The 24,998-nt window shown below is 41.2% G+C and overlaps 1 protein-coding gene and 1 long non-coding RNA gene across 3 annotated transcripts; one reads left to right on the forward strand and one right to left on the reverse strand.

Annotated features, from left to right (window-relative positions):
• Positions 1 to 540: 540 nt before the first annotated feature.
• LOC113040076 (midnolin) lies at positions 541 to 21,647 on the forward strand. 2 transcript variants are annotated; one of them, XM_026198324.1, is made up of 8 exons: positions 541 to 804; positions 3,223 to 3,454; positions 5,388 to 5,475; positions 5,567 to 5,629; positions 11,168 to 11,632; positions 11,746 to 11,893; positions 12,014 to 12,319; positions 19,389 to 21,647. In XM_026198324.1, the coding sequence occupies exons 1-8, from the start codon at positions 729 to 731 to the stop codon at positions 19,649 to 19,651; spliced, it is 1,641 nt and encodes a 546-aa protein (XP_026054109.1). In that variant the 5' UTR covers positions 541 to 728; the 3' UTR covers positions 19,652 to 21,647. The 2 variants fall into 2 exon arrangements, with proteins under 2 accessions (XP_026054109.1, XP_026054110.1); XM_026198325.1 differs by having other exon boundaries at positions 11,773 to 11,893.
• A 658-nt stretch (positions 21,648 to 22,305) lies between these two features.
• On the reverse strand, positions 22,306 to 24,376 carry LOC113040077 (uncharacterized). Its single transcript, XR_003275153.1, has 2 exons — positions 24,115 to 24,376; positions 22,306 to 23,447 (listed from the first exon to the last, which is right to left on the reverse strand). It is a non-coding gene; the product is annotated as an uncharacterized LOC113040077 (long non-coding RNA).
• Between the last annotated feature and the right edge of the window lie 622 nt (positions 24,377 to 24,998).

A 24,998-nucleotide genomic window follows, 5' to 3' on the forward strand; every position in this document is an offset into this window, starting at 1 on the left:
CTTTTTTTAATTGTCAAATTATTTGCTTATATAACAAGCAAACGTTTGCATCTTAAAATATTGCAGCACTTCATCAATATTTCTCATCTTTAACCTTTCTGCTGCTATATTGAAGTAGCGTCACAAACTTCCTGCGATTAGAATTCCACGTAAGTTTGTTGTTTACCGTAGACTTCTCTTGTATCCAAGCAATGTGTTTTCCTTGACTGGTTGCCCAGTAACATCTTTATGACGTCAGGACATAGTTACGCCCCTCCTAAATCAAATGCAACTCCACGTTAACATCTTTTAAGGTAGCTCAGATCTTATATTTTGACTAAACTTGTGTTTTTCTGACCCAATGAAGCTTGTTTGTGCTCTTAGATGTCATCTGAGTGAAACTACTGTCAATGATTCATACAGTTTTCAGAAAACTCCATAAAGTATCAAATAAAGCATGTGATTTAAGGCCTCCACCTTAAATCTCATGCTGACAGCGCAAGAAGCAAAGTCTCCACCCATTCAGTGAGCAGCTTTGTAAAGAGGTGTTATACTTCAACTCCAACGCTCGAATGCTGTCACACGGTGTAGTTTCAGATGGCAGGAGCACTGGAGTAGATTTGGGATTTAAACAGGCATCTGCTCTGGGACGGCTGATTCATTTACCCAAGTGTGCCGGCTGTTGTAGCCACATCTTAGTGGACATCTCTTGTGGACAAACCTAAACTATATTACAATTTTCTCTATACATGCCAAAACTAGGCAATCTTGTGGAGGAATCTGAGACATTGTCGCGAAACTTTGAGGTTTTCGCCACAATAATTGGTGAGTGTCAAAATGATATTTTCTATTAAGGATGGGTTTTGTTTTGTTTTTTGAGCAGCTGCTGGGTTGCTGTCCATTCTGCTTGAATTTTGCAATAGTATGAGAGTTCTTTACTTTCTCACTTGACTTGTTTTTGAACTTTTGGGTAAAATCTATTTTAAAAACTAGTTTCTGACTTCTTAGAGGATACGGGACTGGTTGAACTTGAAAAGGGATTCACCTCCAAATTAAAATACTATCATTTTACTCATCCTCTTTTTGTTTTGTCTCACTTTCTTTCTTCGGTGGCTCACAAAAGGAAAATATTAGGAATTGAGAGCCACAGATTTCATGCAATTGCACGTTTTTTCCCACCTTAAAATAGTCACTAAGATTGTCATTCTACCTAAACGTCTCCTTTTATTCTCTACGGAGGAAAAGAAAAAAATCTAAGTCAAATGGATTTGGAACAGCGTAAGCATAGGTAAATGACAAAATATTAAAATTTCCCGTGAACTTTCCCTTTAAGTAGCACAAAAATATTAACCTCATGAGTGTCCACTTGATGTGTATTTCTTGCTTATACAAAATTTAGATGTTATGGATCTGCATGTTTATGCTTCATACTTGTTTAGAAATTGGTGTTGCCAATACCTTCTTTCACCACTTGTAGGCGCTCAAGTTTCACTACAAAGTAAATTGAACTTGATAGATTTTTTTTTTTACATAGGTTAACGCAAGCAAATGAAGTCTATGCGCATGCACCACGTGAATGAGTTGTAAATTCAGGTGCAAGGCACAAACAGCGTTTTATCCGCATGAGGCATGCATTTCGTAAAAACGGATCTGCTATATAACCCAAAACAAGATATTTGAACAGTAATTTAAGTTGTGTTGTACAGATAAGGTGCTGTATCATAACTGGCCTACCATCTGCAGACTGTAGCTTACAGCACATTTGGCACGAGATCGTGATAGTGAGTGACGTAAGTGTCAATTTGTGTATCGCCCCAAGCGAAGCTTATTATACTGTAAGACTGGGACACAGCGTTTCCTTAAGAGCATACTGTCTTTTATGGGGGACTATTTGAATAGAGATAATGATAACCGTAATACATGCTCTTAAACGTAAGCTGCACACGTAGAAAGATAACAGGCTCTTAGAACATGCGTGGATGAAGATATATTTGCATATGGAGTATTCTTCAATAAGGGGAAGTGTTCTGTCCTCTAGCAATGATATAAAAATGCATTTTAGCTTTGAAAGATAGATTATTATAGCTTTAAACGTTTAACTGTGACTCTTACGCATTCTACAGAATATATAAAGACGTCGTGAATGTTACATTTCTCAGTACTGAACCTGTACCACACCAAGGAAGTTAAACTTTTATACTGAATACAATTTAAATTTATAATACAAACGAACACAATGGAAATATATTTATTACAAGTAGCCTAATCACTGTTTTGGGAGACATTATTATTATTATTATTAACACATAGTCTACTATATGTATAGCCTACATACATTCACAAGTTAATTGCTACCTAACCTGTTAGCAAATTTTGTCACAGAAACAAACAAACAAAAAAAAATAAGAATAAATGAAAAAATAAGAATAATCCATATATCAGTGTGTTAAATCAGTGTGACTATCACAGAAATGCTAAAACAAATTGTTCAATGGAAGAAAACGTTATAAACACAGTGGGCTACAAATGTGCACGTATTGGTTATTATTCTTGGCTATATGTAAAAGACAATTTGTTGTATTTTGTAAACGGCGTTCAGTGTTGCTATTTTAAACATTCTAGGTTATATTGGGTGAGTTGTTACTTTTGACAGTTTGCCTCATGAATGGTGTGGAAATGGTACGAGTGGGCTGGAACTCCAGGACTGGAGCTCCTCGCCCACTCAGATTGGATTTGTCCTCAATGAGGAACGCGCTGTGGCGGAGAGAAAACAGGCGGGGTTTGCGCTCCACGTGGGTGAGCAGCACATATCTCCATTGGCTACACATATGACGTCATTGCTTGCGCCTTATGTGATTGGGCAGAGCCTTTGTGGGTGTGACCAAAGCAGCACAGTGGAAGCGAGATACGGTGAAACAACGGGCATTATTATGCGTGTTTCACTGGAGCTTCTCTTCGCTATGAGGGTTGCGCTTTAAAAAAAAAAAAAGTGGGGAGTAAAAAAGGTCGCACTGGTTTTGCAGTACACTGTCAACGATAAAGGACTACAATTACAGAATATGCATTTTAATACACTATCGAAAAGATAGAATTAAATACTGCTTTAAAAGAAGCTATTAGGATCACCGCGGGATCGATCCACAAACGGGAATAATCATTGGGAATATTTTCCAAGAGCTTTTACAGATAGAGAAATCCAGCCCTATCCCTCCGCTTCCATCGACCCTGTCTCCTCTATCGTAGGCTATCGAATGGACCAGCATCCGAGCGCCCGGAGCTGCAGCAGTCGCGGAGCTGCGCCGTCCTGCGAGAGCGTCTCCGGCGAGCCCCCCATGAATTTGTACATCCACTCCACCACCGGCACACGCTTTGAGCTCTCCCTGCCCGCAGAAGAGACCGTGGAAGGGCTAAAGCGAAGACTCTCTCAAAGACTAAAAGTACCCAAAGAAAGACTCGCTCTGCTACACAAAGAAACGTGAGTAGTAGTCTGATGTGTTACTGTTAGACTGCACGGTTAGTTATTTTTAACAGTGGTTAAGAGCAGGTCAAAAGGTGGGTTTTGGCTGGGCTTCCGAATGGAGATTTTAAGCCGCCTATGATGGCAAGCCGTTTAAACATTTATTCATTTAAACTAACTAGCTGTCTTATTTTTTTTTTGGCTATGAGTGCTTGTTTTTATTACTAGTACTTAATCCAGTAATGACCGTATCTTCCATTTCACGAAAAATCTAAATGAGAAAACATTACATACTGTAAGTATCACTTGTAATAATTCAATAAATGTCACAAACATATTCCTTAACTAGTCTATATATTTATATAGTATTCAGTTCTGACTAGTTGTTACTAGTAGCTTTTCCAGATTAATTCTTTATTAGGTTGTAGTACTGAATGTATAGTAGCATTGAACCAGATCAGATAGTCACTATTATCTGTTCTGGTTACCATTATTGGGATATTGACTACTAGCAAAACAGTAAGCACTAGTATGCTAGGAATAAGCAGTTGTTGACTTAACGGAATAGATAGTAGTCGCTACCGGAGTATTCAAGTTGTAGTATTTATGACAAAGAAAGGAAGTCAGTAACTAGTACAAAATATACATATGAATGAATATATATTTTAATGGCTTGCCATGTACACCTGCATCATGGAGCCCTGGGTCATGTTTTTAATACATAACAACATTGCAGTCCATGTTACAATGTCTACCATGATATTTTTGCTGTGGCAGTCCACAGCCTCTTCAACAGAGAAGTGAAACTGAGCTATGCTGTTGACAGTGTGCTGTGGAAGTCAGTTTAATATAGGCCATGTGCAAGGTGCAGAAACCGGCATCACACCTGAAACTGAAGTGCTAGCTCAAAACATTATGCAAGCAATGACAGTTTAATGGCTTTATAATGGACCCATAGGTGTGCGCAACTGACAGCAGTACATGCATATAAATAGAATTTCCTAATCTCTTGATTAAACTGGTTGCTTTGCTTGATTAGAATATGCATGGCGTTAGTAATTGTCATTTTAAACTGGATGCCGGGGAATAAAGAATTCCTAGTTGCACTGTGTTAGAATATTCTGAGCGAACGTTAAGAGAAAAAGGGGAATGTTAGTTTCAGCGCAGTTTGCACATTGCCTAACAATTGCACTTGGGTGGTGGGAGCTGGGTGGTGAGAGAGAAGCTCTTTTGTCACTTGCAAATGACCCTAACAGTTGCATTGTTTGTGCTTTGAATTGGTCCGATTGAAAAGCCCTCACAAGTAATCACCTCCAAATTACTTCATCCTTTTAAAATGAAGAGAGTCGCTTAATCTCTTCTGTTTGGTTTAGCTGCCTCCAGGCCAAGTGCTCAGTCCCTTTGTTCAGCAGGAGGTGGTGACATTTAGCCCGAGCACATGTGTACACATTTATGCCACTAGGACAGATATTTTAAGAGATTTGTGGGTTAAAAATACATTTGGACTGTGTTTGAAACATTTTGATTCATGCGGGGGTGTTTTTGGATTAAACATGCTGATTTACATATGCTGTGGTTTTTGGTCTGCTGGTGTAGGCTACAAATGTAGTAGCCTAGAATTGTTTTACTTTTTTTCATATACTTGTCTAAATATGTATTTTCAAATATGTAATATTTATTTTTAAAAAATCATAACTTGGCCAAAATATTATTTCCATGGTGGTTTTGTGTATAATTAAAGAGAGAGTTCACTCAAAAATGAAGATTCTCACCCTTGTGTTGTTCCAAACATTTAAGACCTCTTTCTGTGAAAAAAAAAAAAAAAAGATATTTTGGAACGGGTCTCAAATGTATTTTGTATTTTTGGCAGTAAGTCATAAACAGATCTGTTTTGGAAATTTTTGCATCTTGAGATTTGAAGTCTAACATCATCATCTTGTTTTTTTTCTAGACGCCTGAGTTCAGGAAAGCTTCAAGATTTGGGAATAACGGATGGGAGCAAGTTAACGCTAGTTCCAACAGTTGAAGCAGGCCTAATGGTAAAAATAGCATGGCTTTCATTACAGGTGCTGTACTTGGCCAACTCTTTTTGTCACACATATTTACCCTGTCGTTTCTCTCTTCTCAAAGTCTCAAGCATCAAGACCTGAGCAGTCAGTAATGCAGGCGCTGGAGAGTTTGACGGAAACACAGGTAAGGTTTCACTCTAATAAGGTCATCCCAGTAGAGTGAATTACACAGTGGCCCATTACATTGGACAGTTGCGCGTACACTTAACCTAATTGCCAGGGCAAGAGTGGACACCCGAAGTTGGCTCTTTTTTTAAAGGACCATTTGTAGGTTTTTGAACTCTCTACTTGGCAAGAGGTTGCACTGACACATAAGGTAATGGGATACAGATGATGCCCTCCTAAGCTTTTAACTTGAGGACCTCCACACACTTACTACGCATATTTTAAGAAGCACCTTCCAGTTTCTAGGCAACATCTGTGAGCCAAGGCAATCCCCACCTTGAAGCCACTTCATTGAGATGCCACCTTTCATGTGCAAGAAACTCTGCAACTACTATTTTATGTCCAACTATGATTATGCCGCATTCGTGTAGGAGAGGAAAGGGCCTATCTGTAATGACGACAGAGGAGTGTGGTTGTGTGCGTAAGAGGGGGAAGGGTAGACAGGGGAGTGCACCGCTTTTATCTTTCAACACGCTTTCTGCAGTGCCAACCTTTGAAGAGTGACTGCGTTTGGCCTTTCTCATCAAAAAACCTTTTGCAGTACCATGCAAACGTTACTTGTGCTTCTTCTCTGTTCTAATTTACAATTTGTAGGCATCTAACTGTGTGTCATCTGGCTGCTTATGAAACGGCCCCTTTTTAGAAATCATCATTTTTAGTCATCATTCGTGTCCTTTTTGTAGCTTCATGGTTACAGGCATGAACTGAGTCAGTAACATTGTCAAATGTGAGACATATCGTTCTCTCAGAATTGAAATTAGTCAACACAATCGTGCCACCAGAACGAATGTAAAAAGTGATCTGCGCTCAACAATACCTACTCGTCTTGCTAGATAAGGTTGGGTTTGTAGTTACAGGGGACGACCACATAAGCACAGCAGAATTCCAAGTGCTACGGCGCTTGCTTCCAGGGAAATATCTATCTCATACGCCTCGTAACCAGACTGTTTTATGGAAAGGGAAGGCTTGCAATTATTGGAATGACATTTTTCCCTTGTTACTCTGGCCTAACAGCTTTTTCTGGCCTATAATTTAAAGCTGCTGTGGTTTCGCGTGTCTCTCCATAGTCTCCAGTTTTACCCTCTCTGCCGCTAAAGAGGAAGAATGAAATGACATCAAGCAGTTTCTTAGTTCCAAGGGAAAATATAGCCCAGTTTCTGCACTCCACTTGATAGATCAGCTGTCCTCTTGAACATTAAAACGCCACTTTTGCATTCAAACGGCACTTTGTTGCTGGTAACTCTGCCCATCAAGTAGAAATAATGACTGGTGTCTGATTCTTCAGGCGGCAGAGTTTGTTAATTAGCGGTTTCTGTTCTAACCCGCCTCTAAAGGCAGGTAGATTGCTCGCTATGTCCTTGGGGGATAGATAACATAGCGGTTTGTTTCCACAAGCAAGCACCTTTTCCCTAGTCTCAGTGCTACACACTAGAGATGTTTTTCTGTCATAACTCTCCACCCTCCAGACACCCACCTACCCACTGTAGAATGGGACCGGGGCGCCTGTCATTGTGTCTGCAAATGGACAGATGCAAAAATGAGATCCAACAATATAGAGCGAGTCATCTCTCAGTCACCCCTTGTCATTTCCACCCACCCGACCCCCTTCCCAGAGGGAGCAAGGGAAGGAGAGTAACGAAGTCTGAGAGATGGCCATAGTGACGTCACCCTTGACGAGGGTCTGTGATTACCGGGAAGGACAGTGATGAGTCAGAATCCCAGGTATAGACTGAGGACGAAAATAGAAGCGGTGGGATCACACGTCATGCTGAGTGGCAAGGCTGCAGGATGCTGATGGCTTTTGTGCCATATCTACAATTCATTTTTTTTATTTTACAGATATTTCAAATAGAAGAAGCGGGTGTTAATGTGTTATGGGAACAGCTGTTAGTTTGCATTTCTCTGATCAGCGAACAGGCCCATGCCTATGCGTGTTTGTACGGAGAGCACTCCCAATACAAGAGGGACTATGTTGACATGGGCAATCACTCGGATTTGTGACTGTTCCTGTTTCCCATCCGCCTTTGTGATTGAAGTGCTCGGTTTCGTGACTGAACTGAAAAGGAAGGAGGGAGGGGGGTTGTGGAGAACCACTCATTAGCCGATAACCAAGCCACCAGCTTTTTTAAGTAGGGTTAAACACATTTTTTTAGCACTATTCCTTATATTTGTCCTTCTTAGTATTTCTTTATTCTGTGACATTTCCCTACAGTCATGAATTAGTGCTGAATCCCATGATTGGAGATATTTTGAATCCTGTTGCAAGTGCAACATGTCCGTTTTGACTCAATCTCTCTCCTTCAATATATATATATATATATGAAGTCTAATCTTTTGTTCTCCACAGAAGAAGAAAGAAGCCATATAGGTTTGGATTGACATTAATGATGACAACATTTTCATTTTTGGATGAACTGTCCCATTAAGTATTGAGTTTTGGTCAACAGACATGATGGAAAGAGGCTCCTTGCAAGTTCTGACTGATCGAATTCAGTCTTTACCCGCTGAATCCTCACCATTCAATCTCTGTAGACCTTGAGTAGGTCAAACCCCTCGAGTGAGATCTTTGAAGGTAGTCTTTTCTTCAGGGTTTGAAGAAAGATGCAAGTAATTGATTATTGTAAAGGAGCTTGTTATTGCATCCACACCCTTCATGCCCCTTTGCAAGGACCATATTGATGGCCCCCCTAAGTGCGTTCAAAACCCACCAGTCGATGTTGATGGTTAATAAGCTTGTTTTGAACTTTACGTGTTTGCTGGGGCCTTTGATAGGTGACCAGTAGTCTTTTAGTCATGCTTGGTATCAAAAGAACCTGTTTTCTTACTTGACCCCTCAAAGATGCGTGTCTTCAGGCTGTGGATGAACGTCAGTCTGGTGCTGTTCCGAGCTCCTGCCCCGCATCTCCTGTGTTACAGAAGAAACCGCCTGCAAATGAGTTCCTTGAACCGCAGGGACCCCAATAAATAAAACTGTCAGCTATAGAGTTGGAAGGGAGGGGGGAAAAAAACGGAAGGAGCTAGAGGCGTACTCTCACTGAATATTTCATCAGCATCTACTGGCATCCTCACACCCCTCCACCCTCTTGCACTCGCTACAAGGTTTCTCCCCCAGCCCTCCTCCCCTGTCTCCCTTTATCATGTTTTCTTTCTCTCTCCTTCACTCGCTCTTCACTGCATAGCAACTGCAGCCCACTGCAGAGCAAAATGCCTCCCCAACAAATCAAAATGGATGAAGTGTAAAGAATAAAGGAAGAGTAGCACTAGTCTGTTGCAGGTGAACCAATGTTGGCTTAGCCAAGTATATAGTTCTTCAACATGATAACTTTATTCCCATAGATCTACATATCTGCCTTTGTTGACTTTTTATCAGCCTAAACAAAACTGGCAGATTCCCGCATTTTCTGCACTCATTTTAGGGTTAAATTTGCAGGGTGACCTGACAGAATGGACACTTTACCTTCGCAGAATTTGTAATGAATTTGCATTGTACTTCATTCTTCTTGTTAGCATATTATCCTAAATGTTGTATACATGAAAAAGGCTGCAAATAATGTAATTAGTGCCATTCTAGTTCTGCTGAAAACTTTTTGTGCCTGCACATTTCATGTGCTGCTGTTTTGTAGAGAATACAATATATAAGTAGTTTATTTGTTTTTCATGCAGTGACTGAAGAAAGGGTGGATCCAGGTAGGCTTCTGGCTTCAAAAGAATTTCCAAGCAAGTGTCAAGAGCGCTCTGTTATAGAACTTGATCTGTGCCTTGAAGAGAAAGTGAGTCAGTGGCCTTAAGAACAAAGAGACCTGTGCAGACGTATGCTTGCGGTCTCTTTTGAGTACCTTGCCCATTTTAGGTGATATAGACTACATGTTGACACTTCAGGCTCCATACACCTGACAGATTCTATATAGCTGTGCTAGGTAAAGTGTGGAATTTCTGGCCATAAGTCTTCTGAAACGCTTTATTATATGCAGATTTCTGAGGATAACTAAATATGGGCTTTCTTCCAAAAGCACCAAGACTTTCAAAAATGGTCTGTTAATATATCTTTGTGGCTTCAGCCAAGTCAAGAACCCTTAAACAACACCGAAGCATTGTTCAATGTATACTTGCACACATTCCTTAGATGCGGTGTAAGTGAAGACTGCAGATCTGTAAACCCACTGTGTCTTTGTCTTTGTGGTCATTCGCTTATTGCACTAGCAGAGTGTAGGCTGGCCGATGTATTGACAAAGGTCTGTGTGACTCAAACTGACGGCTGCTGTGGGGAATGTCTCTGCAGACCACGTCCTCGCCTTTCAGAGGCACTTTTACTGGTTGTGGGGGTTCACGCACTCTCTCATTATGTGGGATGAGTCTTTATGACATTATGAGGGCTTTGAGTGAGTCAGTGAGATGCTTGGTCTTGATGATGACTGATCTGCAAGGCTAATGTGGGGTCTGGCATGCTTTACTTGACGATTTGCAGGCCCAAAAATGTTTAATTAATCGTGCTTGGATGTTTGTCCTAGTTGCTCCGCTATAAGATAATGGCCGCCGAGTAATTACAGGGACCTTTTGTTGGAATCTGAATTGAGCATTAGATGCAAATCAACTTCCAAGACAGCTGTCATTCAGGGGTGGGATCCACCCTCCCTCCGGGGTAAGCCACCAATTTCAAAATTGACCTTTAAACAGGGTTTACCAACAATGTAGAGTATTCTATGTATTTTTATCAGTTCTTAGTCATGCTGAACTTTTATTTTTAACTTCAACTCTACTAAAGATGGAAAAAGAGTGTCTATAACTGGCTCTTCTGGTCAGTTAAATGCACAGAACAGTAAAGGTCACTCAACTGCAAGAGTGGCTGCTTGATGGAAAAATAGATCAGCAAGAGATCTAGAGAAAGAAATGATGGAGGATAGGCCCCGGTGTTTCAAACAAACAGGTTTGAAACAACAGATCAGCCAACACAAGCTGGGACATTTGGTTCTTCTATGCTTATGTATTATAGTCATACTGCATCATTAAACATTTATTGTTTTATGCTACTGTTAAAACATCCTCAGAATGTGGCAGATACAACAAAGAAAGTCTCGGTTTAAATCGAACAAGGCAGAGTTTTTTTTTAAATGTTTGGAGAGCAAAGTCAAGAAAAGCATTCTGTATTTCTCAGCTTGTTTTCCAGGGGTTGGAGAGCCCCTTGGCTTAACTTCCATTCTGGGCACTCCTAAAATGGGCAAGCCTTTCCGGTTCAGCCTTTCAAACAATTAGCTATTATGTGACTGTGTAGCGAGTGGGTCTGCATCCTGTTTCTATGGCTGATTTTACAGGCCTAGGGCCAGACAGAAGTTACAGTTTCGTGGGTGTGCTGAATGGTAGAGTGTTTTGTGTGTGTGATTTTTGTATACTTCTGCTTATTCATAAAAAGGCATTCAGTCATGTTGCCAAATTCTCTTCCAGTTTAGAGCAGTGCAAAGGGAATTACTAAAGCCATCCCCTCTTCATTTCCTGTTCACAGGTCAGTGACTTCCTGTCTGGCCGGTCTCCTTTGACCCTGGCTCTGCGAGTAGGCGATCATATGATGTTTGTCCAACTGCAGTTGGCAGCGCAGCACTCGGGCGGCCCACAGTTACAGCATCGGCATCTCATATCACGTGGGAGTTCAGAGGGCATGACAGGACAGTCTCATCCAGCTTCAGCCTCTGCTTCTGGGATGGCAAGGGTTTCACACAACCCTCTCCCACATCACCCACACCCGCATCCTCATCATACAAACACAATGCTCCCATCTAACTCAGCGGCCTTTCCACCTTCCCCCTCTATCCCATCCGTTCCTCCCATGTACCCCACCTCAGCCTCAGGGCACTGTAGCCCTCCACTGCACCCCTCTCAACTCCCTGGAAGTTTTCTTCACTCCCAGCAGCCATCTTCAGCCTGTCCCACCTCTCCAAGCAGCCCTAGCCCTGCAGCTTCCTGTCCAGAGGTTAGTCACTGTTTGTCCTACCTTATCTTATCCAATTCAGTCATTTTGTATAATAATGATAATAAATTACATTAACCAATTAGACTAGTAAAATGTGCAAACTATACTTGCAGTTGACCACTGGCCCATGTCTTGCACAGGCCAACTGCCCAGCAAAGACGCCTGGCAATTGTAACACTCCTTCGCGATCCCGCAAGCCTGGGGCTATCATCGAAAGTTTTGTGAACCATGCACCTGGAGTCTTTTCTGGGACATTTTCAGGTACAACTTCTCAATGAGTTTAATATTTGACAATTCTGTATACGACTATGATATATCTACAATAGTAATATATCTGTAATTTATATCTAATTTCTATACTGTTTTTTTTTCTTTCCTAAGGCACTTTGCATCCCAACTGTCAGGACAGCACTGGACGTCCAAGGCGAGACATTGGCACCATCCTTCAAATCTTGAATGACCTTTTAAGTGCCACCCGGCATTACCAGGGCATGCCACCGTCGCTCACGCAGCTCCGTTACCAGTCCCAGTGCAACAGCTCCAGCTCACCAACACCGTCACCACCGCCTTCACCTCCCCACATCGCCGGACTAAGTGGCCTACCTACTACAGTGCCCTCTGAGACCCAGCCCACCCTCCACCCACTGGTGCAGTGCCAGAGCCAGATCCGCATGTGCAAGCCTCCTGGTAATTTTTTTTACATTTGCCAGAAATTATGCAGATATGCATTTCCTAGAGCATTTACTTTAGCCAGTAGTATTTAGGATCTTGCCTGGAGTTTAAAAATTCATATCCAAGGCGGTGTTTGCGTATTTTCAGAAGGTTAAAGACAATGGTGCAAGGATAAGAAAAGTGAAGATGTTAGAGAGGGGGAGGAAGAACTAGGCTTGTTCTTTCAGGCCCTGGAAGTCATGCTCCACCAGCCACAGCATGCCTGGCTTTGTCTCTGTGCTGACGGTGTCCTCTTTCCTCTGAGAGGCAAAGAATGGGGGTGGACTACTCTGTTACCAAGAGGAAAGAGGCAGAGAGCCAGAGCGAGAGAGATAACGAAGCAAGATAGCACTCACAGACGTGTGGCAGGTACCCCGCTCTGTCTGGTAAAAACTGATTATCTGGGGCAGCTCGCTTCAGCGCTGAGGAGGAAATTGAACAGCTCTGTCATGAAACACCACTGTTGGAGAGTACAGAGATAATGAAGAAATATCATCCTAGTGCTGTTCAAAGCGCAGGCCTGTTATCAATCTAGACTAGATTAAAAGCATACCAAGCTTACACCGTACAATATGAAAACATATCATCAACTACCGGGGTGGAATAACTTCGGTCACTCGATTTTTACAAAGGGTAGGGAATCCTACACGTTTTTTGTGGTGATACATATTTTTCCTGTGTGATAACCCCTCTTCTGCTTACATAATGCGCTGTCATTGGTCTTTATACTTCCCCCACATTGAAAGTAAATAGGCCATCTTATTGGTTCCACTCTTGCTTGAAAAAAACATCCCAGCAGTCAGGGCCAGGGCTAGTCAATGGACACTTGTTTTCCTAGCAGCCTTTAAATAGAGATTTACGCAAGAAATATGAGCTCCAAGAGAATGCTCATTGTGTTTGAAAGTCAGCAAGAGGAGGGCGGAGGGAAAATACCAAGAGTCCATTCATAAAAATGTTGTTTATTTCCGGCCAGCGACTGCTACTGATTAATTGACGCTTCCTCTAGGGCAAGATGGAAAGAAGGGAAGGGTGCTATGGCTATTTTCTGGACAAAACCACCTTACTTGTCAACATGTTTGTGTACCAATAGTGTAGTGTAAGATTAAGTGTGAGATCGCAAGATAATACTCTTGAGTTCTTTAAGACCTTTATCCTTTGCCACCTGGTAACCAACTTGCTTACATGGGACAGACACCTCAGTGACTTTCATGACCCCTTTGAAATGTCACATACTTTTAGCAGCTGTCTACATGACGTGATTACAGACCAAATGAACCCGATATCTATGGCTGTGACGGACGCCGTGACAACCAGATCACTGCGTTAATCTATTGCCACTGGCGGTAGTGCACGTGATGTCACACAATCTATAACAAACATAATAAATTGCTTCTTTGTATAGAAGCGTAATAACAGTAAGTAACAGTTGTTGTTTTATTTAGACTATAAGTCTGTGTTAATTCACAAATTACCTCCAATGCCATACAGCATTTCCTGTAGATCATGCTTTAGATTGGCAGGTTTGAGGGCAGGAATATACAGTTTATTCTGCATTCAGCAAATTAATTTCATGCTGAGCGATGGGCCTTGTTGGGAAACCAAATAATATGTATATACATAGTTTGGCAAGGAGATAGGGGATGAAGAGCTGTATGTACGAAGAGGGTCGCCATTCTTGACATAAATTCCTGTGTTCACAGGGTCTCTTAGCTCCTTTTGCCCACTGCAGGCAACCCCTTTGTTTGCCCTAGTGTGCTCAAATACTTCAAACTACAATAGTTCATCAGGCTTGCCTTCTATAGAGGGGGTGGGGGGGGTGGCAGGTCTGAAACTGGGAGGGGGAGAATAGTGCAGGAATGCTTTCTCCCCTCAACATTCTGCATCTGTCAGCTCAGGTTAGTTTAGTTTGGGCTGTGCAAGAGCATCAGGGTGGAGCTTTATTTTAGCAGAGTGAGAAAGAAAGAACAAGGAAGGGTGCTCAAATTCCTCCCTTCGATCATTTAATCTGACCGACAGCAAACCCTCGCGGCTGGTGTGTACATACTGCGGCGATGTGAAATGTCAAGATCTCAGTTCTCTTTGTCCTGGCCTTCCTGGTGCTTAAACACTGCCAAGTTCTTTTCCTCGCCCAAAAGAGACAGTTTTGCTTTTGTGCAGATTACTTGATCAAGTGCCCCAGGGCTTTCACCTTGTCACTACGGTGCTCAAATCTGCCCAGCTCGACCGGGGGTTAAATAATTAATTCCCCCTCCTTGCTCACTGCCAACAAGCGTGTAAGAAACCCCCCAGGCCAACTATCCTTAGCTGCTCATCAGGCGGGGGCAAGCCATATCCGATGCATTTTATTGCTCCTAGTATGCAAATGTGGTCATTTGAGACCACAGCTCCCTGCAGGGTCATTGATGCCATCGTATCAGAAATGCAATGGAGATGTCAGGGTTTGACCGCTCCCCTGGTTTAGTTCTTGCTAGGGGTGCAGATGGCTGAACACAATGCCTGTCCTGTGCTGTGCACCCACTCTGAGATCCTCCCAACCCAGAGGCAACACTGGCATCTATCCCAGCTCTTTGGGAGTTAGCTACAGCTGGCTCATAGAACAGGAGCACCTACTGATCAGAGTACATCTAAACAGGAGAACTGCAGAGGCTTGAGAACTATAAAGTGTGTTTTCTTGGGGAGCAAAGCAAGTCACTCTGTTTGAAGATCCTGGGTGGTTTTGATTTAAGGGAGAAAGTACTATAAATGGCTATAGATGATAGGAATCTTTCTCTTTTTTTTTAATCTGGTTCAAAACACTTCATGTTCTTAGGAACATCTATCTATCTATCTATCTAAGTTTCAATTTAATGACAATTTACTTATTTGTTTTCTGCATTTTGGTCACGCTACATTATTTTTGTGGGCAAATGTTTTTCAAATTAATAGCAGTTAAGTGTGTTGCAATATTGAATAACATTTTAGTTCTAGGAAGTATCAATATTTTTAATACTTACTATTATTTTATTATTACAAATTTAAAATGTAAAAAAAATGCTTTTGTTTGTATTTTGATATCAGGAAAGTTTGGGACAGTTTCTTCTTTTTAATATGCCTCCAAAACATTTTGGAATACTTTTTAATACCAAAATTAACAACATGTTCATCATAGAGAAGGGGTATGTAACTTACAGTATGTGTGAATTGCATTTTAAATACATTTCTGGTAAATTAATGAATATGGATGAAAAATAAGTATTAGATGCCAAAGTTTGATGTCTGACACTCGGTGACATAATTTTTGTGTGACTCCCTCCTCCGCTGCCAAGGCATCTCTTGATGCAGAGTGATTTCAGCTCCCAGACTCGGAAAGATCACAGGACTTATCAAGGCAAACAAACAAACAAGTCAAAGACAAGTGTTAATTAAGCTGATCTTTAATGGATCAATGGCAAAAGGGAAGCTTGCAGAGACTGCCTGATCACAGTAGTGTGGGCCTACACTTTGAGTTAGGCTTAATTTTTACCATGAAACCCTGCTCAACTGACCTAATACCTGCAGACAGGCCAACAGCCTCATCGATTGGGTAAAAATCCTCCCTCCATTGCACTCGCTCTCCTCATTCTTAATCCTCCTCCTTTCCATTTTCCCCCTCACGTGGCCATCAGCACTCAGTCTGAATCTTTCTCCCTCTATGAGGGGATCAATACATTCTGCTACATCAGATCACTCCCTTCAAAAACATGAGCCAAGTGCAACATCCCATCTTTTGTTCACCAGTATACTGCTACTTTTTAGATTCCAGGGGGATTTTATGGTGTAATCTCTCACACCCTCTTAGCTTGTTCTCGTTTGCCTCTCTCTCTTTTTCTATGTTCCTCTGAGGCCTCCGTCATGAGGCCGTATCAAGGAGGAGGGGTGTGGGTGGATGCGGGGGCTGGGGGAGGGGGTTAGAAAGGAAAGCCAGGTGTATATCTCATGTGCGGGCCCTAACAGCTGTGCGGCAGGAGGCGGGGTTGGGGTTGTTTTGTCCTTGCCTCCCCCCACTCCTTTCCCCTGAGGCTCGGGGAGCTCGTCACGAGTCTTTTTTGCCCCAGCCCCCCTAATTTGAGCAGCAGGCCTGAGAATGTCGAGTGTGCTGTGAGGACACTGCAGCACACACAGCTCGCTCTGAAACAATGCATCATTGGCGTAGGGGCGAAGGAGGATGGGCGAGGAAGGGAAGGGTAGAGAGGGCAAATGCTAGAGGGAGGGGCTTTTTCGGTCCATGATGTTCACTTGCAATCGTCGCCAGCAGAAAAATAACTCTCTGTTCTTGTCCATCCACCCCCTGTATGTGTATGTGTCCAAACCTTAACGCAGGGAGGGGTCTTGGAAGCAAGGGACAGAGAAAGGAGAGCTTTTGCCTTGCTGTTTCTGCCTTTGTTCTTGATGTATCCCAGCCCCCCACCACAGCCAGGTGGATCTGTTGGGATGGCTTTAGGCCGGCCAGCCACGCCATAGCCTAATAATAAGCTTCTAAATGGGTGCATTGAGTCTCCCCCTCAGGCAGCCATGTTTATCCTGATAATGATGCGGGGGTTGTTCGAATTATTCAGGTTAAGTTTGTTTTTCCTTGCAGCACAGCCCCCAAGCTGTGCCAGAGTAGATGTGATGTGTTTTTACAGTGTCCGTGGATCTGGATTGGAAGGGCAACCGTGTGGGAAAGAACATTGGCAGGGGCCACAAATTCTCACAAAGAACAAAAAGGAACTTGGCTTAGTAGCCAAGGGTCTGCCTTAATGTCTTTTAGACCATTGTGAGCTTCATACAATACCTTGACAGTGGCATGGCGTGCCCAGTGTTGTTAATGAGCTCCACTGCTCTTATTCTCCCAGATTTCTGTAGTTAAGTCCCCTGGGGCACCGCAACCTTATGTAGCAAGTGTTTTTTTTTTTTTTTTTTTTTTTTAACCAGCCACAGTTGGTATGCACAGAAGAGCTGACAGGCTGCAAGGTGAGGTTGCTGCCCTACTTTTGAGGCCTAGAGTTGCAGGGAGACTCTTTGAGAGGGCAGATGAAAGAGAGAAGCATTAGCGTAGACCCTTTCTGAATGGTGTATCTGTTGAGCTTGTGCAGACCTTCATACCCCATAAAGTCCTATTAGACCAGAACCTCTCTAATCTTGCTAAAATGCCAGAGCAAGCTCCACATCTCATTTGTCTAACCAGGTTAGGAAGGAACTATTTGGCATGTCTCTGCTGTTGATGTTTGTACAGCCTGTTCTTTCTATACGAATATCCAAATTATTAAAACTACCACTTACATTTATAGCACAAATCCTTCCTAGACGGCTCAAACCCGCCCACACTGGAAAGGTATTAAGTAAACTGGGAAACTGAGCCCACACGAAAAACCGATTTCAGTTTGATATGGAGAGGTGGATGAAATTGATTAGCGAACGAGAATATGCATCTGCTGTCTTTTTCTTTTGCATTCTGGGTGGAATTCCAGAGCATATAGTTCTCTCTCTCTCTCTCTTTCTACCTCCTTGTTTGTCTTTCTCTCCAGAGGCAATGGGGAGGGGTGAACTTTGTGTGCATATGGGGGTGGATGTCTTAGTACTGGGGGGTTGGGTGGGTGATTACTCGTTCAATGAGCTCAGGCCAGGAAAAGAAAGAGGGAAAGAAGGGCCCGACTTACTTCGCTTACAATTTCCATTCGCTTGCATTTTCTATTGAAAGCCAATAGCAGTGTCCCCGCCTGGAGATGGATTGCTGCGCTAGAGCTAAGGTTTAATCAATAGGTCTTTTTAATTTGCCATCGATCCATGTTAAAAGCTACTGCTGCTGTTGCTGTGTGTGTATGTGTGGTGGGGCACACGTGATGAAAGATAGTCTATGCTCGGGATTATTGACATTCTAGCTGGCTATTTTATTATTTAATTCTGGGATAGTTCCTAATGGAGCTGGCTAATAGATTGTGGTTTCTTTTTCTCTTCCATTCTCTTGAATATATTTATAAATCTAAGGTTTAGGGTTGAGCTGTGGAGTGGAAAACCCCCTTGTGTTTTTTCCCCTTAATTGGCGCATTAGCCACTAAAACCTTAGCATTGTTTGTGAGATTAGAAAGTGCAAGGTATTTGCTTCCTGTTAAAGAAAAACAAAGTTGAGATTGTATCACTTGGGAATGCTTGTGCGCATGCACGCATGGGCGTCGGTCTCCTCACGGGAGTGTGGGTTCCTTTGTGAGAATGCACTTCTCCCTTTTGCGTATCTCAAGGGCACGCCTGCTAGGGCGTTTTGAACCATTTCTGATAAGGGAAGAGAGGACTTTTTGCCACATACTTGGATGTTCTCTTCTGAAACGAGACAGCAGTGGAGAGTGTTTTTTTCTGTACCGATTTAAAGAGACATAGAGAGAGCAATGGAGTGGGGGTAATCGCAGCATGCCCTTTTCAGAACATCAGCATCACCACTCAGATTTGAGTTTATTTATCCAGCGCCCGGCCTTTGATAACATTCAGCAGTCGGGACCCAAAGCACTGAATCATTCTGTCCTAGACCAAATATGTGTATTGCACCAACCTTTCCCCACTGAAAAGGTTAGCATAGATAGTCACCACCTTATGTTGTGTTTGAATGCTAGTCATTAGCATTGGATGCTCAAAAGCATATTCTGTCTTTTTTGGTCAACCAGCTTTGCAAGAAAGCCTTGGTGTGCCAGCTGGGGATGAGTCAGTGGTCAACTAGTCATTCAACAACCTTTTCTTTTTCCCCAAGTTGCTTACCCCTGAAAGTACTGCCACATTCAGATAAACATCTTTGGCTGTTGTATCACAATGTTTTTGAGTCCAAAAAGTGTTGTAGTTATAAAATGCTGTATAATCCACCTGCGTTCTGTTTTAGTCTGTTGTGTTGGGGTCAGCTATTAATTTAGGCAAACCCTATGAAACTTTGATTATATAACTATCTAATTTTGCACATTCTTAGCATCTTTATTTAGCTTAAACTACCAGTAACAGTTAACCTGAACCCAAAAATTCAAGGCTCAGCTCTAACTGTGTTTGCTTTTCGTTCTTGGTTCCTCAGGTGACCGACTGCGTCAGACAGAGAACCGAGCCACACGCTGCAAAGTAGAGCGATTGCAGCTGCTCATGCAGCAGAAGCGTCTGCGCAGGAAGGCCCGGCGAGACTCCCGTGCCCCGTATCACTGGCTCCCCAACCGCAAGGCTGGACGGAGCAACAGTAACAGCAGTATGTCTAGCGAAGGCTCCCTGGACCTAGACTTTGAGGACTCTGTGTGGAAGCCCGATGTCAAAGCTGATATGAAATCAGAATTCATCATGGCCTGAAGCAGCAACAGTTGCGCCATCCTCATCAAGGAAGACTGGGTTTTGACATTTTAGAGAGGAGAATTTCCGAAGACTGTGTCTGACGATGCACAGAATCTCGTAGGCTTCACTCCTCGTCTATCATGTGACCACAAAGACTTTACACAAAGGAAGATTCACAGACTTTTATAACTTACGTCCTTGATAGACTATGATCTTGGAATAGACTCAATTTGGATATGGATTGGACTGATGAATAGACAGAATTTGGACTCAGAACGTTCAAGAAGTAAACACAAATGAGCATAGCAGACGTCATCGGTGATGGGATTTGTCTTTTTCTTTCCTTTTTTTGTTTTTCTTTTCACCCCGGGGGAAGATCCATACAGGCCAAATACAGGCACGATGAACTAACAAAAATCAGATACTGATCCTACTTCCTCCTTTTTTCATTACAAATGGGCATTCAGAGTTCAAGAATCATTTGAAGGGGGTTACCTTCTTTGTTTTTTCTTGAATCACAATGATTTATGAAACAAAATATGTAGCATTACCCACAAAGCATTCAGGTTTTTATCTTGTAGACGAGGAGGGGTTCATTTGCACACACACCTGTGATTAAAAAAAGACAATATCATAACCAAGAGATGGCACAGTGCATGTTTAGTAAATAAATATATATATATATATATATATATAAAAAATACAAAAAATGCTTTCTCAACAGCTCAGTGTAGAGTCAGAGGTTCAAGTAGGAAAGTAAAACCTGAAACGAAACGAAAATATGCTGATGTGATTGAAGACGCAAGGCTTGTGAAGTCAGTTGTTTTTAGAATATATAAAGAGTGACTTTTCTTTTTTTACCTCCGTGAAAAACAAACAAACCAACCAAACGTAAAACAGCAGTTGCTCAGCAAGACTCGAGTCAAGCTGTGAATTGAATCTGATTTTATAAAATCATTTAAATACACACTGTATCTCTCCTGTTACTGTCTAAATGTGTATAATAGAGAGAGTGGTGGGGTGCCAGAGGAATAGTTTACAGTTGTGCATTATAATGGCTTGCTCTGCCAAAGTGGAATCTCTCATTTATGCATTCGGCAAAAAAAAAAAAAAAAAAAAAAACACCATTCAAGGGTTTTATCCCAAAAAACGCTGACAGTTTTGATACAGTTTTAACAAAACTACCAATGCTTATTTGTCCATTGGCCAGACCTCTTTGCAGATTCCAACATAAACATCCCCTGCCTTCACACTCTTGATAGTGCCTCATACGTAGACGAACTGACATATTCTATCAGATGGTTCTGCTGCTATATGGGACTTCTCTTTGCATGCAAAAGTGTGAATTATCCTGATCCTTTTTATATAAAATAATAATAATAATAATAATAATAACAACAATACTGAGATACTGGTGCTGATAAGAAAAGATGTACAAGCATGAATTTGTCAAAAAATGAAAATGGGGGGAAAAAACATTTGCTCCAGGTACTTGGGATTTTCGAATTAGGAATGTGATGTTACATATCAGTCGCAAACCAAAACGGGACTGGAATTCTACTGTACATGGATCATTCCCGGACTAACTAAGGAACAATGGAACATTTTCTACTCCCAACATCAAAGGGATCCTCGAAGCAAACCCCAAAACTCCCATCGACCTTGTCCAGATGCGGACTAACAGGGATGTTAGAAACCGACGTTCACCCCAATGACTACTTGGAAATAAATGTAAAAATGTCCTAAACCACATCCATGTTGCACTCACTGAGTTTGCAATGAGATTACCTACCTGAAGGGGAACATTGTCTTTTCCTTTTTTTTTCTTCTGTTCAAGTGGCCTTAACGTTCATTATCGAAACACTTGCAGAGTGGTGGACAACATAGGGATGTTCTTGTCCTGTGTTTTTGTTAAAGCATAAATTTTTCGGGGGCAATTTTTGTGTTTAGGAGGTAGAGGCTCTATTATGTCAAGGCTTCAGTGCCTTAAAGTTTTGCCCCTTCAGTGTGTACGGAAAAAATCTGAACAAATTATTCGCATTTATGCAGGTTTTATCAATTAATAGGAGCTCTTTTACAATATTGTCTGTTTTATGGTTTTGATTGTTACAAGTCACAACCTGGAGTACAAACAGGTTCCATCAGTGTGTTCCGTTGTTTGTTTGATTACGTCCCTTGAACCCTGCTGTCCTACAAAGAAGCAACAAATTTAACTGAAAAAAAGTAAGGTTCAACTGCAGTTCTATAGCATCAAAGTGCCCTAACTCTCCATTGAGATGTCCTTTAAGGACACACTGACAACATGCACTTCCCTTTTTCTCAGATAAATGACTTTAATGGACGATTTCTCCCTCTCCCCCAAGAAAATCATTATTTAATTTTTATATATGTATGAAATATACTCTGTGTGTGCCTCACCTATATGTAAAACAGTTAAAAAAAAAGTGAAAATTGAAAAAAAGCATAGGAGATGATCTGAGTTTTAGGATAGGGTAATTGAAAGAGGGTGGAGGGAGGGAACGGGGGTCCTTTTTAATAGTTTGTTGGAGTTCTGATCACATCATTTAAGTTGCCTGTTCTTTCTTGTAGCCAATAAAAACTGATTACAAGAGTCAAGAAAAAAAAACAATTTACAATGTTCTAGCTATAGACCGGTGTAGCACATGTGTGACTGTATTAATTTATGAAACCAAAATGGTAACTGTGAATTATGTATTTCTTTGTGCTTTTTTTTTTTAAGTGGGCGGAAGGCAGAAAAAGGGCCTTGCTGTGCCCTGTTTTGTTTATGTGGAATATAATGGAAATAATCAAGTTAAAAAAAAAAGGAAAATATCTAAATATATTTTTTTCTTAAGCAATACATTTCAGTGTGACTTGTGATAGGACATTTTCTTTTTTTAGGTAATAAATTGAAAAAAAATATATATATTTTTGTGCGTGTGTGATTCATTTACTTTATCCCATGTGCAATTTGCATGTTATATATCTCTTACTATGCAAAGCTATCATAAGACAGAGATTTTGGGCCTCTCTAAATAAATAACTACTTTAGGTGTCAAAAATAAATGATGTTTCGATATTAGCATGCTGTTAAGCTAAAAGCACAATACTCTTAATAAGCATAAAATGCATTGTACAACAATATTTGGTATAATAATTTTCAGTAACTTTATCAATACATGTCAGTACCGAATGAAATGTAGGTTTATTTATAATCAAAAATTCACTAATACTGACATAACGTTGGAAAGGCATATGCTAATTTGGCAACAGTTGGATACCTCATATGGTTGAATAGCTAAAATGAATAACTTTTGGAATGAAATTTGGTTTCAAGAACACACGTTGATTTAAATTTTTGGGTTTGTTTGCAAAAAAATTTAAAATAAAATAAAATGGTAATAGTAGCGCACCTCAATGCATAATTTCTGTCTTTAGTTTATAATCATTGGGTGTATATCTATGTACTGTATGGTGGAGCGACAGTGCCATTTCCTGATGAAAGCTAGCTTTAAAGCGTACAGATTTATATGTGTCTGCTGTTCACTCAACTGCAGGGGTGCCAGATCAGAGCCGTATCGAGCGAAGTGACGGCGACTGAGACTCCAATGCTCCCCCCATCTGTCAGGCAGTTCGTACTCCTCCCAAAGGCTGAGACGAGATGACAGATTGAGGGTGAATGCAGGACTGGCTGGTACAGTAGGCAAGTGGTGCGCAGACACATGCTGTTTCAAGAAGAAGTCTTCAGCTCAAAGCTTCCACTCTTTCCCAAAGAACTGAGAATAAGATATCTCAGAGCATAAGAGGAAGCAATCTGCAAAAAAAAATAAAAGCAACAGGCATGAACACTGGAGTTCAAATTGGTTTTCAAATGAGGAAGATTACTAGCACACACCACGCACACTAATTCCAACTACTCTATTTAAAATCCCTGCCAGTGAGTGGGGTCATCTCACAAATGGTATGTGGGTGACTTCCCTCTGGATCTCTGCAATGTGCAATGCCAAACACAATTATAAAACATCTTTTTTATATTTCATCAAGTGTTTTTAGCTCTGCTTTTATTGCTACAAGTAAATTGAAGAATGCACACGCATGCATGGGTTTACATTTACAGTCACGAAACCAAATTGAAAATATGGGACTCAAAATCTAATTAAAACTTTGAGAAAGACTCGTGGTGAAGTGAATAAGAAATACTTTGCACTTTTTCTATGTCAAGGCAAATTTAAAATATTTCTGGTTCAGTTTATGCACGAATCAAAAAATATTCAGATGTATAAGCATGCTTTGATCATTACCATGAATCACCTTTTAGTCTTAAGTTCAATAAACTTTCATTACCGTCTAAAATTAAAGTATGTGCGGCCCACAGGCCTATGCCAATAGCTGCATACCCGAGCCTTTCGAAAAAGTGCTTATTGATATTAACATACAATACCTTGTCACCTGAGGTGCATAATGCTTAAAAAAATATTCACCAAATAAATTGTTGGACATCGTTGTTTACTTCTCTGCCGTTCTGTAGTTTTCGGAAATCTGTTCCTGTTAAGGATGGATTCGTGCGAGCGGATCCACAACATTTTTAGCATGCTTATATCGCTATGACTCGTCATTAGTGTTCCGCGTTCTCATTGGCTGGTTGTCATTAGGGCGAATGCATGCGCTAGAAAAGCTGCACACTGAATCGAAAAATAACCTAAATGTCGTTGATTTTAGATCAACTAAATCAGACCAATACAACAACAAAACGTATATATGTTTATGTTTTATGAAACATAGTGTAAGATAACATTTTTATGACAGCCTTTTATAACATGTCTGTTTGCTTCTGTGGTGTGCCAGAAACAGCTTGTTTAATTTTTGTTGGCAAAAGAGGGAAACCCACCAATTCCCCAAGTTCCTTATGGTCTTCCCTCAGTAAAGATATTTACAGGTAGGCTAGTTATCATTAGCACACATACCTCTTTCAGTGAACTAATCTTAAAATCCAGTCTTACCAATACCCCTTTTACCAGTATCAACCAACTAACATTTCCATTTCACTACTTCATTCAAAGCTACTTGAACTTGATTCATTTCCTCATTCAGCACCGACTCAAATGATTCATCTACTCTGAAACCACTTTCCTTGTAATTCAAAACAATAATAAAAACAGAAACTGATATAAAATAACTCAAAATGAATCGAGTTAGCTGTGCCGCCAAAATGTTATCAGCCAACCACTGTCATTGATGTCTGTGTTCTTGTAGCACTTTTAGCATCTGACAGTAGCATGCAGTTCACATACATTTTCCCAAACTCATGTGAAATTGTCCCTGGCAATTAATAGGATGTGCAGAGATAAAAGCTGAGTCCAAGAGC

The sequence above is a fragment of the Carassius auratus genome, chromosome 22, assembly GCF_003368295.1.
Source record: "Carassius auratus strain Wakin chromosome 22, ASM336829v1, whole genome shotgun sequence".
NCBI classification, from domain to species: Eukaryota; Metazoa; Chordata; class Actinopteri; order Cypriniformes; family Cyprinidae; genus Carassius; species Carassius auratus.